The sequence below is a fragment of the Scylla paramamosain genome, chromosome 34 (assembly GCF_035594125.1).
Source record: "Scylla paramamosain isolate STU-SP2022 chromosome 34, ASM3559412v1, whole genome shotgun sequence".
NCBI classification, from domain to species: Eukaryota; Metazoa; Arthropoda; class Malacostraca; order Decapoda; family Portunidae; genus Scylla; species Scylla paramamosain.
Window position 1 is genome coordinate 14,120,072 of NC_087184.1, and position 12,648 is coordinate 14,132,719.

The 12,648-nt window shown below is 41.8% G+C and overlaps 2 protein-coding genes across 6 annotated transcripts in view; both read right to left on the reverse strand.

The window, feature by feature from the left end:
- Positions 1-17: 17 nt before the first annotated feature.
- Positions 18-5,501, reverse strand: LOC135089973 (TBC1 domain family member 2B-like). Its single transcript, XM_063986162.1, has 10 exons — positions 5,431-5,501; positions 4,007-4,151; positions 3,182-3,389; positions 2,709-2,902; positions 2,224-2,351; positions 1,337-1,540; positions 744-855; positions 430-528; positions 219-325; positions 18-45 (listed from the first exon to the last, which is right to left on the reverse strand). Exons 1-10 carry the CDS (start codon positions 5,499-5,501, stop codon positions 18-20), a joined length of 1,296 nt encoding a protein of 431 aa, XP_063842232.1.
- A 1,671-nt stretch (positions 5,502-7,172) lies between these two features.
- LOC135090222 (carboxypeptidase B-like) overlaps positions 7,173-12,648 on the reverse strand; it is a 30,370-nt gene continuing 24,894 nt past the window's right edge. For all 5 annotated transcript variants that reach the window (XM_063986730.1, XM_063986729.1, XM_063986732.1 and 2 more), the window contains exons 5-7: positions 12,407-12,604; positions 11,011-11,179; positions 7,173-10,254 (exon numbers count right to left, since the gene is read on the reverse strand). In XM_063986730.1, coding sequence (XP_063842800.1) covers positions 9,621-10,254; positions 11,011-11,179; positions 12,407-12,604 — 1,001 coding nt within the window. In that variant the 3' untranslated portion in view covers positions 7,173-9,620. The remainder of the gene's footprint in view (positions 10,255-11,010; positions 11,180-12,406; positions 12,605-12,648) is intronic.

Consider the following 12,648-nt stretch of genomic DNA (forward strand, 5'->3'; position numbering starts at 1 on the left):
TTCACATATTCACTCATTCACACCATTCTCTTAGCCCATTGGCCCCTGACAGAGAAGAGAAAGTACTCCTGTCCTCATTTTATGGGGATCAACAGCACAGCAGATGAAATTTGAGTAATTCTGATTCCCAAGTTCACTGGGAAATTAAACCACGCAAATGTGAAACCAAGCATACACAATCAGCCAACAAGCAAGACAGAATCAAACAGCATACTCACGCAATGAGCCTGTCCTCTCTCTCAACCGACTGCTTTCGAAGGAGATGAAGCTCAAGGATCTCTTTGTTGAGGAAGATATTCTGTGCCTTGTAAGCCTCCACTGCATCCTTCAGGGCATCCCCCTCAGTGTCAGTGGTTTGTGTGCCGCGGGGTGACAAAGTTTGAAGCGCCCCGGAAGGTTGGGGAAGGAAGGGGGGGAATCAGCGGAGACATAAAAGGAGGAGTTGGGAAGTGTGGAAACAAAGGGTGTGGCTGAAGATTTGGCATCATCAACCTGGTGAGTTAAGGTGACAATTGCCTTGTCCTTTGCCTGAAAAGATGGAGTCACGATTAAATTTAAGTTTCAACACATCATTATGACATTACTTCAGAGCAGTTCTTTATTCATTCCCTGCATCCATCTGTCATTCCCTACATCACTATCTTCAACCAGTCTTCATCCATCTATGCACCACTCTGTCAGTCTTCATCCATTCTCTGCATCACTCTGTCAGTTTTCATCTATTATCTTTTACATGTCCATACCATCTCAGAGTTACACATGAACCACTTTGCAACACCATAATTCACCCTTACTGCCCACTCACTGGCCATTCCTATTACTGCAAACACTTCACTCTCACTAAAGTCCTTAATTCTTTTCACACCAAGATCAAGAGATATATGGAGCAGAAACATGGGCACTGAAGAAAACAGAAGGGAGGAAGTTGGAGAGAACAGAGATGAGAATGCTAATGTGGATAATGGGTGTATCACTCTGAGAACATCTACAAAATGAAGAAGTGAGGAGAGCATGAGTGGAATGCATTACAGAAATGATAGGATGAAAAATTAGATGGTTTGGTCACAAGGTAAGAAGAGAAGACCAGGAACCAATTAAAAGAGCCTGGAGAAAACCAACAGAGGGAAGAAGATCAAGGGGAAGACAGAGAGTAAGATGGAGTGATGAAACTGCGATAGAACTGCAAAAGACGGGAGTCACAGGGGAAGATGCAGGAAAGAGACAACTGGAAGAGACTAATAAATGGCAACAATCCCTAACTCTAAGGAAATGGCAAAAGGAGAGCAAAAAAAAGGAGAAAAATAGAGGACCAGTCATAATAACAGCAGCTTCCCACACCTCAATCAAGCAGTATAGCATGGACAGCTTCTCATTGAGGTGCTCGTGGTGGGCCTGGGCATTAGCCAGGTGCTCCTCCAGCTGGGCAATCTCATTGGTGGACACTTGGGCCTCATGCTCTAGCTGGATGATGCGCCGGTCCTTCCCTCGTAGGATCTCAATGACATGGTGGTCAGTGAGGTCACTTCTGTCCAGTGTGATCCTTTGCAATGGAGGAGAAAGAGATGAAACAGAAACTGGGAGAGAAAAGAATAAAATGGATATTGGTCTGGTGGAGAAGAATGAGATGAAACAGAAGATACAAGAAAAGAATAAAATGGAGATTGGTCTAGGGCAAGTCTCCACCTTATACATGTCATGGGAGCTTCAGTGCTGCACTCATCTGCTTTATGTCACGGTGCAAACTGTTCACTGACAGTTTCCTGTTGGTAAATGGTTCAGTATGATGGCACCATCTCCAAACTGCATCTTCCTTATGCTGCATTTCTCTTATTTCTCTTTGCACTACAATTATGAACCTCAGCTTGTGAATTTTGTTATTAACCAAAGGGCTCTATCACAAAGATGAGGTCAAGTATCTATTATCAAGCTTGGTTTTTGTTAGGCACCTAATCAGCTGTACAGCTAGTTAAACATTTTCCTTGTCAATGAATCACGTATATGTACTTACTGAATACAGCTCAAGTACAGGGAGACATACAAAAATGTGAAATATATACATATGTATATATTTCAACATATTGGAATTTTTCAAGACCATCATCACAGAACTAAAAGAAAATGGTAGAATATACACAAATAGCAAATGAAAAGAACAAGTAAGGCATCTTGATTTCAAATGGCACACTGGGAACCACAACAAACACAGGCTGTGGAGGCACCTACAGTGTGGCCTTCTCCTGCTGCAGCGCCTCCAGTTCCTTCTGCAGCACCTCTATCGCCTCCCTGGACGCCTGGTACTTGTCCTCCGTCACTGTCAGCTCCTCCTGTGTTGTCATCAGCTCTCCTCGCAGCTGAAATAAGTCAACATCATCAGTTTTTTGGAGAAGTCTTCACTATCATTGTTATTATTGCTACTTAATATCACAAAATCAATATATAAGGAGTCTAATGCCTTAACTGATGAATGAAAATTATAAAAATTCTAAATCCATCTCATTGATTAAAAGAAAATAAAAAATCAACTGACATAATTCAGGAAAAATTTGAGCATAATAACCTTAGTATCATCCATTGTAGTAATAAAATCTCACACAAATTCACAAAGTTCACTAATCAATCAACAATGAAGCAGAAATCTTATAGTTCACTGCATAGAAAAAAAAAAAGATACTGCAAGTTCGCTGAGGTAAGAAAAGAATCGCAGGCACCTCTTCACACTTCTTGCAGGTGGCTGGTTTGGGAGTGCTGGATGCCTCACTGCCCTCCTTCTTCTCATGAGCCCTCCGACTTTTAAAGGAACTCCTAAATTTCTGGCGCAGGTTCCCCAGGCTCAAGTCTTCCATTGGGGAGCCGTTGATATTGTTGCGTGAGGTTGGTGGAGGACTTGAGGGAGATTTGGGGGCTGGAGAGGAGATGTGAGGATTAATGAGGAGAACAGGAGACTTGGCTGTCTCATTATTTTCAAGGGAAGGACAGTTTAATGAAGAAAATCTGATTAATCCTAAAAATCTCTATTGGTTGGGTGGTTTGTTTCAGCTATTTAGATCTCAGCCTGGCATGTACATAGATAAATGTACAAAAAGTCATGTTAACTGGAGGAAAATTTATATAATACATTACAGTAATAGACCTCAGAATTACTTTCACTCTAATCTTGTCTTCCCTTATCCTCAGCACTCACTTTCATGACTGTGGGTTCCTCGAAATATCCGAGGAGTGTTTGGCAGGAGGCTGGAGAGGCCGAGCCACGCCTCTGTGAATGGAGTGGTGTGGTGGCGGGGCAGCAGGTCAGTGGGCCGCACCATGGGCATCTGCAGGTCGTAGTGGGGGTCTGGGAACTCTGCTGGGTTAGTGTCACTGTCCTGCTGTATCAGCCCAGACTCAGGCCGCTGTGGGCAGGAGCAGGGAGGAAATGCCTTTTTATTTTTTATTATTATTATTATTTGTTTATTCTTTTCATGTTAGAGGGATACAGGCCAAAAGAAAGAGAGAGAGAGAGAGAGAGAGAGAGGAGAGAGAGAGAGAGAGAGAGAGAGAGAGAGAGAGAGAGAGAGAGAGAGAGAGAGAGAGAGAGAGAGAGAGAGAGAGAGAGAGAGAGAGAGAGAGAGAGGAGAGAGAGAGAGAGAGAGAGAGAGAGAGAGAGAGAGAGAGAGAGAGAAAACAGAAAAACAGTGAGATGCCAGTTCCAAGAGAAAGGTCAAAACAATCATCAAAATTGTAGGATAAGTGTCTTTGGCATATGTTCCTGATGCAGCAAGCATTTTTCTTCATTTTGCTTCCATGACAGCCTTTATAAAAACATATCTAAAAGTGACAAAAACTTTGTTACATATGAACTTGTAAGAGGAGGATGGCATAAACAATGACCTGAAATGTTACCTGTTGAATATTCTTGACGTTTACAGTATGATACATTAACAGCTATGGATACACACACATATGCACCATTAAATCACTGTATACACAGCTGGGGAGGGAAGGAGAGGAGGGAGTCAACAAAAAGTACCCCAGTAGCTGTGGTTCTGCTGGTGGGAGTCTTGGTGTTGGTGCGGCGGTGGCTGTACTCCCTGCGGGCAGCCTGGAGTTGCTGCAGCCAGTACATGCGTCCCTGGACTGATGACGCATCCAGCACCATCTCCTGGTTGCCCCACCTGAGAAAGACGTTACATACCAGTTGGTCATTTTCCTCTATTCCTTTAGGCAATCTACAAGTGCTAACCAAACATAATCTAAAGGCTTTCAAGCTTCAAATAAAAGCTATATACACACCACACTGGACTTCCATTTTCTTTTAAGGACAAGTTCCTTCTCAGAGAACATGGGATGATCCCATCCCACTCACTAGCAAATCTTCACATGACACCATGTAATGGGCAAATCAAAGCCATAAGAGATTGTAGATAGGGAACTAAAGCCTCTCACCAGGAGAATGTAAGTATAGTGCCTTAGATGTCAGGAACATAACAATCATCACGTACGAAGATAATTTTTGGAGCCTTTACATGCACTGCCACTAAAATGAGAATCTACCCCTCTGAGGGACTTTCAGTTGCCTTCATTTGGATGCTCTTCCTTTAAACAGAACCAACCATATTCTTGAAACTCTCACTCCACCACTGATAGTCTTGGATTTCGTCCGAACCTGGACGAAATCCAACTCAACTGTGTAGATCCAAGGTTTCTGTTGATTAGTGTAACTGCAGCTTTACTAGAGAGAGAGAGAGAGAATGGTTGGTCCCAGCTGTACAAAGGCTCACAGTCAAAGCATGCATACTCATCATATTAGCATGTCAGATCTCACTTCTTACAAATTACTGATTCCTTGGAACTCTCTGGCAGAAAAAGCTGTATTGACATGAACTGTCCAGACTTTCAAACATCATATTGAACTTCTCTTTGGTCCTTGTCTGTATGAGCTCTATTAATTTTGTTACTTCTCTGTTAGCTGGCTTTGTGCTGCATCTGTCACTACGCAACCACCTACTAGATTTTTTTTTTTTTTTTTCTAAATTCCTAATATCTTTTGGTTGGAAAGTGTGGTTGTGAGTTACAAGAAAATCCTCATCATGGGAACAATATTCTGAATTCATGAAGAGCTCCAGGTTACTCTAGTTCAATTCAGTTTTTAAGATTAGTAGACACGTATGTCAACTTGGGATCCCCAGCAGCCAACTGGGGACCCCACATTGGCACTAGTGCTGACTAGTAATGTGACCAATAAAATAAGTCATATACTTGACTGAAGCTTCAAAATTGAATTAAAAATCATCATTTCTTATTTCTATGTAAATTACGATCACAACTGCAATTACAGGAATTTTGTAATTAAACTTAAACACCACATATGAACTTTCCTAAACCTAAAACCTCCGAGGATGTGACTTATCAAAGCAACACACACATACACACACGCTTCACAATCACACTCACCTAATACTAAACTGCCCTTCATTCTTGTTCTCCGGGTCAAAGAAAAAGGTGGCCAGCGCTATATCAATCATGCCCAGGGGCTCTGTGTCATTCTTCTTGGAGTAGTAGTACAGCTTGCACACGCTGTCTGAGTACACGAACCACCTCTTCTTGGGGGAGCTCCCGAGGCCCTTCAGTGGGGGGACATGCTTCTTGTTAGTCGTAAGGGAAACCTTGTACAGATATCCTGACAAATTATACCCTGTGCGAGATAGTCTGGAGTCTTCGTCCCCTTCTTTCTCGTCAATCTTGGGTAGGTCATCTGGTATGCGGGACAGAGGGCGCGGACGGGGATCTCTCTCCTCACTAGTCTTCCGTTTCCTAAGTTCCACCTCATATTTCTCCTCCTCCGGCTCCTCATCTGGCGCCGGGGGGTTGTCTACTGGCTGGAAAAACATGTGGGGGAGAAGAGGCAGCCCTGCAGAGTCATATATATGTGAGGGTAGTGAAGGGAAGTGAAGGGTATGGTGGGTAGTGAGGCGCCGCCCTTCCTCCCACCACGTAAACAAACACCTGCTATAGACGCCATGACCCAAACACTGCAATACACAACACAAACACCACTCACTCACAGATTCAAACCTTTATAAAAGAGATCCAATATTAATTAACGTTACTATCTCCTTACCTGTGGGCTTGGATCATAATCAAGCTCTTATAGAGGTCAAGTGCTTTTTTAATGTTACTCTCTCGTTACTTGAAGGTTTAGATCATATAAGTTCCATGTCGCTGTGTTTTAAAGTGTTTCAGGTTTCCAGAATGAAAAAAAATAAGTGTTATTTAACGTTATTATCTCTCTTCTTGGTTTGAATATTAAAACTTTCATGTCATTAATTTTAAAACACTTTTGGTATTCCTAAAGACTGTTTCTAAAAAAAAAAAAAAAGTCCATCATGAGTCAGATTCACTCGAATATTATTATATTTCCTTATATTTCGCCATATTTCTTGGTAAAAACCAGTGTTCTACTGTATAAAATAAATAAAATATTAATTAAAAATATATCTTGCAGATACATTGATTATTTTTTGGATTTACGAAAAAAAAAAAAAAAAAAAAAATATATATATATATATATATATATATATATATATATATATATATATATATATATATATATATATATATATATATATATATATATATATATATATATATATATATATATATATATATTTTTTTTTTTTTTTTTTTTTTTTTTTTTTTTTTTCGTATAAATTCGGGAAAAACTAGTTATAGCTAAATATAATTTTCTAGTTGTGAGTAGACAGAAAGCGGTAATTTTTTGCAGGAAACTAAATAAAACCTGATCCCTCAGAAAAAAATAAATAAAGAAATAAAAATATGGGGAAAAAAAGGGAAAAAAATTATCATACCTGTACTGCGGTGTGCAAAACCGCAGATATTCTTGACGGAACACCTGATGTAGAAAAATATAAGAGAAAAAAAAAAAACTTTTTTTTTTTTCAGGTGCCCATCGTACAATCATCCCCACCTCCCCTGACGACTACACGAAGGGGACTGGGCGTACCTCATACCACACTACTGTTGATCTTGTCCTGTGTGCCTTGTTTCTGAGGTATTCCTCACTTGATCTCCATCCCTCGGCAGTGGTAGGCTCCATGCACTCTGATAATTACACAGATCTGTTGAAATAACCTCCTAACGTCCAGGCAGATATGATACAATGATAAGACAAGCAGTGTTATCACTGCGCTTTATTCACGGAGACAAGTAACTGAGGTAGAAGGCTATCAGAGGTCACGTGTATACAGCTGCCATGACCTGTTATGACCTCCTTCACCGTCTCGTTGACAATAGGATAACAAATCGAACTAGTTTCATCTTCAACATGGGTACGAAATATTGGTATGACATAAGATAATACTGACCATAACTACCTTTCCCTTTCTTACAATGATGATAAGAAAAATATGCTCAACCTAATTTGGCTCAAGATCTCATTTGAAGCCCCAAATGAACCTTAAATGTGTCATGTGTGAAGCTAAGAACAATTCCAAGTTTCGAACTTTGCTTCATGATTCACTTCACCAAACAAATAAGTGCGACTGTCATATATATATATATATATATATATATATATATATATATATATATATATATATATATATATATATATATATATATATATATATATATATATATATATATATATATAACTTAAAGTAACATAATAAATAATATGCAACTTATCAAGCGACACAAAATAACTACGAGAAGCAAATATACGTAGATAGGCTTCTATAAAAAAACATATAATTGGAGAGGGAAAAAAAAAAGGCACGAACACAGTACAACAATTGTCACAACTGGTACGATACACAAGCGTGTCAACATTGCCACAAAATTTCACCACCATAAATATGACGTAGCTTCCTAATTGCTCTTCATCCAGTTACATATCAGCTTACAATTATAATGCCACTGGTGTACCTACAGAATATAACTGCACAGACATTTACTGTTGTTACTATAATTTAAAACGATGATGATGATGGTGATGGTGGTGGTGTTTATGGTGTAGGCGCACGGAGGAGGCTGTTGTGGATGATGGTAGTGATGGCGATGGTGGTGATGGGCCGAAGAAAAAAAAACACTAATAATAATAATAGTAATAATAATAATAATAATAATAATAATAATAATAATAATAATAATGATAATAATAATAATAATAATAATAATAATAATAATAATAATAAACGGAGAGAAGAAAAAATCTACCACGAAAATTTTATCTTCTCTAACGCTCAAAAATTAGACGCGAAAAGACTACAATAGTAATAATAATAATAATAATAATAATAATAATAATAATAATAATAATAGCACGTGGTCATCATGCTCTGACACATCAGCAGTTAGCACAACGCACTCTCTTGTCCCAGCAACTGACACTGATGAAGGAAGAGGAAGAGGAGGTTGCATCAATGGAGTGCTTGGCCCGTCTCATGAAATGTTTTGCTTTCTCTCCACTGTTTTCAAAAGCCGGGTTATCAAGACTGTTTTTCCTTTTAATAATGTACGTCATGTTAATCTGCTACTAGAAATGTGAAAACGTCCTCAAAAACCTGTACAACTTCATCTAGAACAGTCTGAATGTAGTGGAGGTGAGGCGTGTTAAGTGTTTCGTATGATCCTGATGCGAAGCTAAAATTTGTCAACTGGTCACAGGAGGATCTACAATGCAAATTATTTCCACGCATACATTACAACAAATTCTAAACTAATGGTCCCATCTGAAGTACTTTTATGTCTATACTTCTTTTTTGTTTCTTGCGCTTATTAGTGCGTTCATTATCCTCTTCTTTTCCAGTGCTCGCTCCTAAGTCAGTATAATGAGACACTTCTACGCCGCACCTCCATTACTTTCAAAAGGCTTTAAGGGTGTTTTTAGGTTTCTAGTGACACATTAACTAGATTTCTACATTTCACACATTAACAAGATTTCTACATTTCTAACAGGAGGAAGTCTTGGGATCCCGGTAAATCATCTCTGTGCCCTTTGAAAACAGTGGTGGTGAGAGAGCAATGCTTCTGAAATACGGGCCCACACCTCACACTCCTGCAGCCTGGCCCTCGCTACTCACCGTGTCTAGCGACGCTAAGAGGACAGTTGAGGACAAGAGTCGCAAGAGTGCCTGCCGCGGCGTGAGTAGCCAGAATGACGCAATAGAAGTGGTCAGGCAGCGTTCGAACACAATAAACAACAGTTCACAGCAAATCCCTCAACAAAACTCGTAGCTTGGAGTTGTTTGATGTGAACTATTTAATAATTACGAGAAGTTGTGACATTATTTGGACGTTTCTGAGAATATAAATTTTTCCCCTGCGAGCGAGGACAGGTGGCGACGTGTGTAGGGGCAGAATTGGGCATGACAGAGCATGATTACAGCAGAAGACAAAGCTCAGCAGGCACACTACTCAGGCTATGGGCGAACCTGATGCGTGCTGGCCTGAACTTGCCACTATACAGCGTGACTGAGAAATTAAGTAACTACAGAGGGTACAGAATGGCGGCTGCAACCAACGCCCGTAAGAGGAGGACGCCGCTAGCAGGACGGGTGGAGGCCGCCATGACGAACACACCCGCCACGATAGTTCGCCAAAGGGAGGGAGGAGGCGGGATCTCAGCCCCAGAATCTTGGTGATGGTCTACGAAATGTCCACGACGGGTTCCTGGTGCGGCGCGACGCACAGGAACCCGTGTTGGCGATGAAGCTCGCCATGCAGTACACGCCGGCCGCCGTCTCCGTCACGGTGCTGCTGATGCGGTTCTCCGGCAGCAGGAACCCGTAATGACCATCGTCCGGCAGCTCGATGGTGTAGGAGAGCGGCACGCCGAGCTCCCCGTAAGCCCAGTCGTCTGTGGCGCCAGACGCCAGGCCGTACAGGGGACCGGACCCGCCGATCTGGTAGTCCGTTGAACCGTTGGATATCTGGTTGACAGTGTCCGTGTACTTCCTGGCGACTCTTCTCAGCATCTTGACGTTCGCTGGGGGTTTGACGGTCCAGCCCCAGGGGTACAGCACCGTCTGGCCGAAGCTGTGAAAGGTGATGAACAAATCGATGTCCCCAATCTGCCTCATCAAGTTCTGCAGCCCATGTGTCTCCTTCTCGCTGAACGCAGTGGGACCCTTGTACGTTTCGCTGCAGGGGTTCCCAGAGGCACCCACGCCCCACTTGAGATCCCAGTTTCGGTTCAAATCGACGCCCTTGCACCGTCCGTTGACCCCGTTGACTCGTCGGTTCTTGCGCCACAGCCTAGGGGAGAGGAAGGCGAAGGTGTGTCAGGACTGTAAACTATGTTAGGGTTATGCTGTTCATGACTATGGCCCGTATTCTGAATCACTTCTGTGCCGCACCTCCACTACTTTACAAAGGTTCTAGTTGAAGTCACAAGGATTTTTAAGGGTACTTCTACGGGTCTAGTAACAGATGAACAAAATCTCTACATTATTAACAGGAGAAACATTCATGAAAACCAGGTCAATCATCTCAGTGACCTTTGAAAATAGTCTTGGTAAAAGAGCAAAGCGTTTCTGAACATGCGCCTTTGCTGCACCACTCCTTGCCTTCACGGTGTGTCATTGTTCATTATACTAATCCTGCTACCGATGCATCTTTCATAATCTTTCGTAATTTCATAATCTTTCGTAATTTTTAGATATTTTTTTTGGACAATTCTCTTTTGGGACTGACATCTTCAGTGGACATTTTTATTGACTTTATCTATTATTTATTTATCTATTAATTTTGCCGTCTTTTTGTTGTCTTTGGACAGAAACCCCTTTAAAAAAAAACACACACACACACACACACACACACACACACACACACACACCGCGTAGTGGTTAGCACGCTCGGCTCACAACCAAGGAGGCCCGGGTTCGAATTCCGGGAGCGGCGAGGCAAATGCGAGCCTCTTAATGTGTACCCCCTATTCACCTAGCAGCAAGTTCTCTCTCTCTCTTTCTCTCTCTCTCTCTCTCTCTCTCTCTCTCTCTCTCTCTCTCTCACCTTGACCTGGCGTCCCCGGCGAAGGAGAACTGGTAGCCGTCAGGGTTGGCCACAGGAACCAGGTACCACTCCGTGTCGCGCAGGATTGACTGCCACGAGGGATCGGTGACCAGGCGGTGGATCAGGAAAGTGGTGACAGCGGGTGAGATCCATTCCCTCGCGTGGATACCTGCAGGAGGCGACGACGAGGCGGATATCAAGATGTGGGATTAGATGAGGGAGTAATGAGAGAAAAATAAAGAAAGTGACAAGGGATATATGGTGGAGAAATTGATAAAGAAGAGCGGATTAGATGAGAAAGAAAGAAAAAAAACAATAGTTGATTTAAAACGGGAAGGCGCAGCAATATCACCGTCATATGGCGCTTGTAAGAAAAAGACAAATAAGGAAAGCCATGAGAGAAATGTGGTGAAGAAATTGACAGAAGAGAGATTAGATGATGTAACAATGAGAGAAAAAGGAGGAAAATGAGAAGGGAAATGTGATGAAGAAATTGAAAGAAGAGAGCGTATTAGATGACGAAAGTAACACACGAAAAGGGAAATGACACGAAAAATATGATGAAGAAATGGATTAAATGAGGATAGAGTGAAAAGAAGGATGAGGAGGATGCAGTGAAAGAAATAATATAACAAAAAAGAGATAAATTAGAAGACACACACAAAAAAAGAATAAAGGAGGAAAATGAGACAAGGAATACGTCAAGGAAGAAAGGTTGGAGTGAAAAAGAGGAATGAGAAGAATGCAATTAGAAGGCAAGATAAATTAGGAGTCGATGAGAGAGAGAGAGAGAGAGAGAGAGAGAGAGAGAGAGAGAGAGAGAGAGAGAGAGAGAGAGAGAGAGAGAGAGAGAGAGAGAGAGAGAGATAAGATCACAAGCCACACAAAAGCAACCGCCCATTGTTTCTTATCTTATCTACAACAGGAAGGAGGAGAGGAAAAAGTCCCATTATATAACCATTGAGAACATTCTTATCTTATTCTTGACAGTGAAAGAGTAGGTGAATTTTTAATATATAATGCTTTATTCTTCAATTTCATCACTCTTGACTTCCTCTCGCTCTTCCTCTTCCTCTTTCCTCTTCTCTGGTTCTCTTCCTCCTTCGTTCCATCTACTTTATTTCCTTGCCTACCTTCCTCTTTGTGGTTCTTCATCATTTATCCTATTCCCAGTCAGCTCTCTCTCTCTCTCTCTCTCTCTCTCTCTCTCTCTCTCTCTCTCTCTCTCTCTCTCTCTCTCTCTCTCTCTCATTTGGTTAGCTTAAGTTAGATAAGCTCAGGTAACTTACACTTAACAAACAAACAAGGACAAAATAAACAAGACATAAAAATAAGACAGACATACAGACAGACACACACACACACACACACACACACACACACACACACCACTCACCTCCCTCAATCCAGATCTTCTTCTTGGGCCCCGTGGTGGTCGGATCCGTTACCCTCACCACCCTGAGCGGTCGCCCCTCCCCTGTAATGGTGGCGACCTCCTCCCGCAGGTAACCCCCGCTCGTGAGGTTCATCATGCCAATAAACGCTTCGATGTCATTGTAGTCATGATATGTGTTCCAGTCCATCGGGAAGTTAGCTGTAGGGAGAGAGAGAGGGAATGGGTGAGAGAGAGAGAGAGAG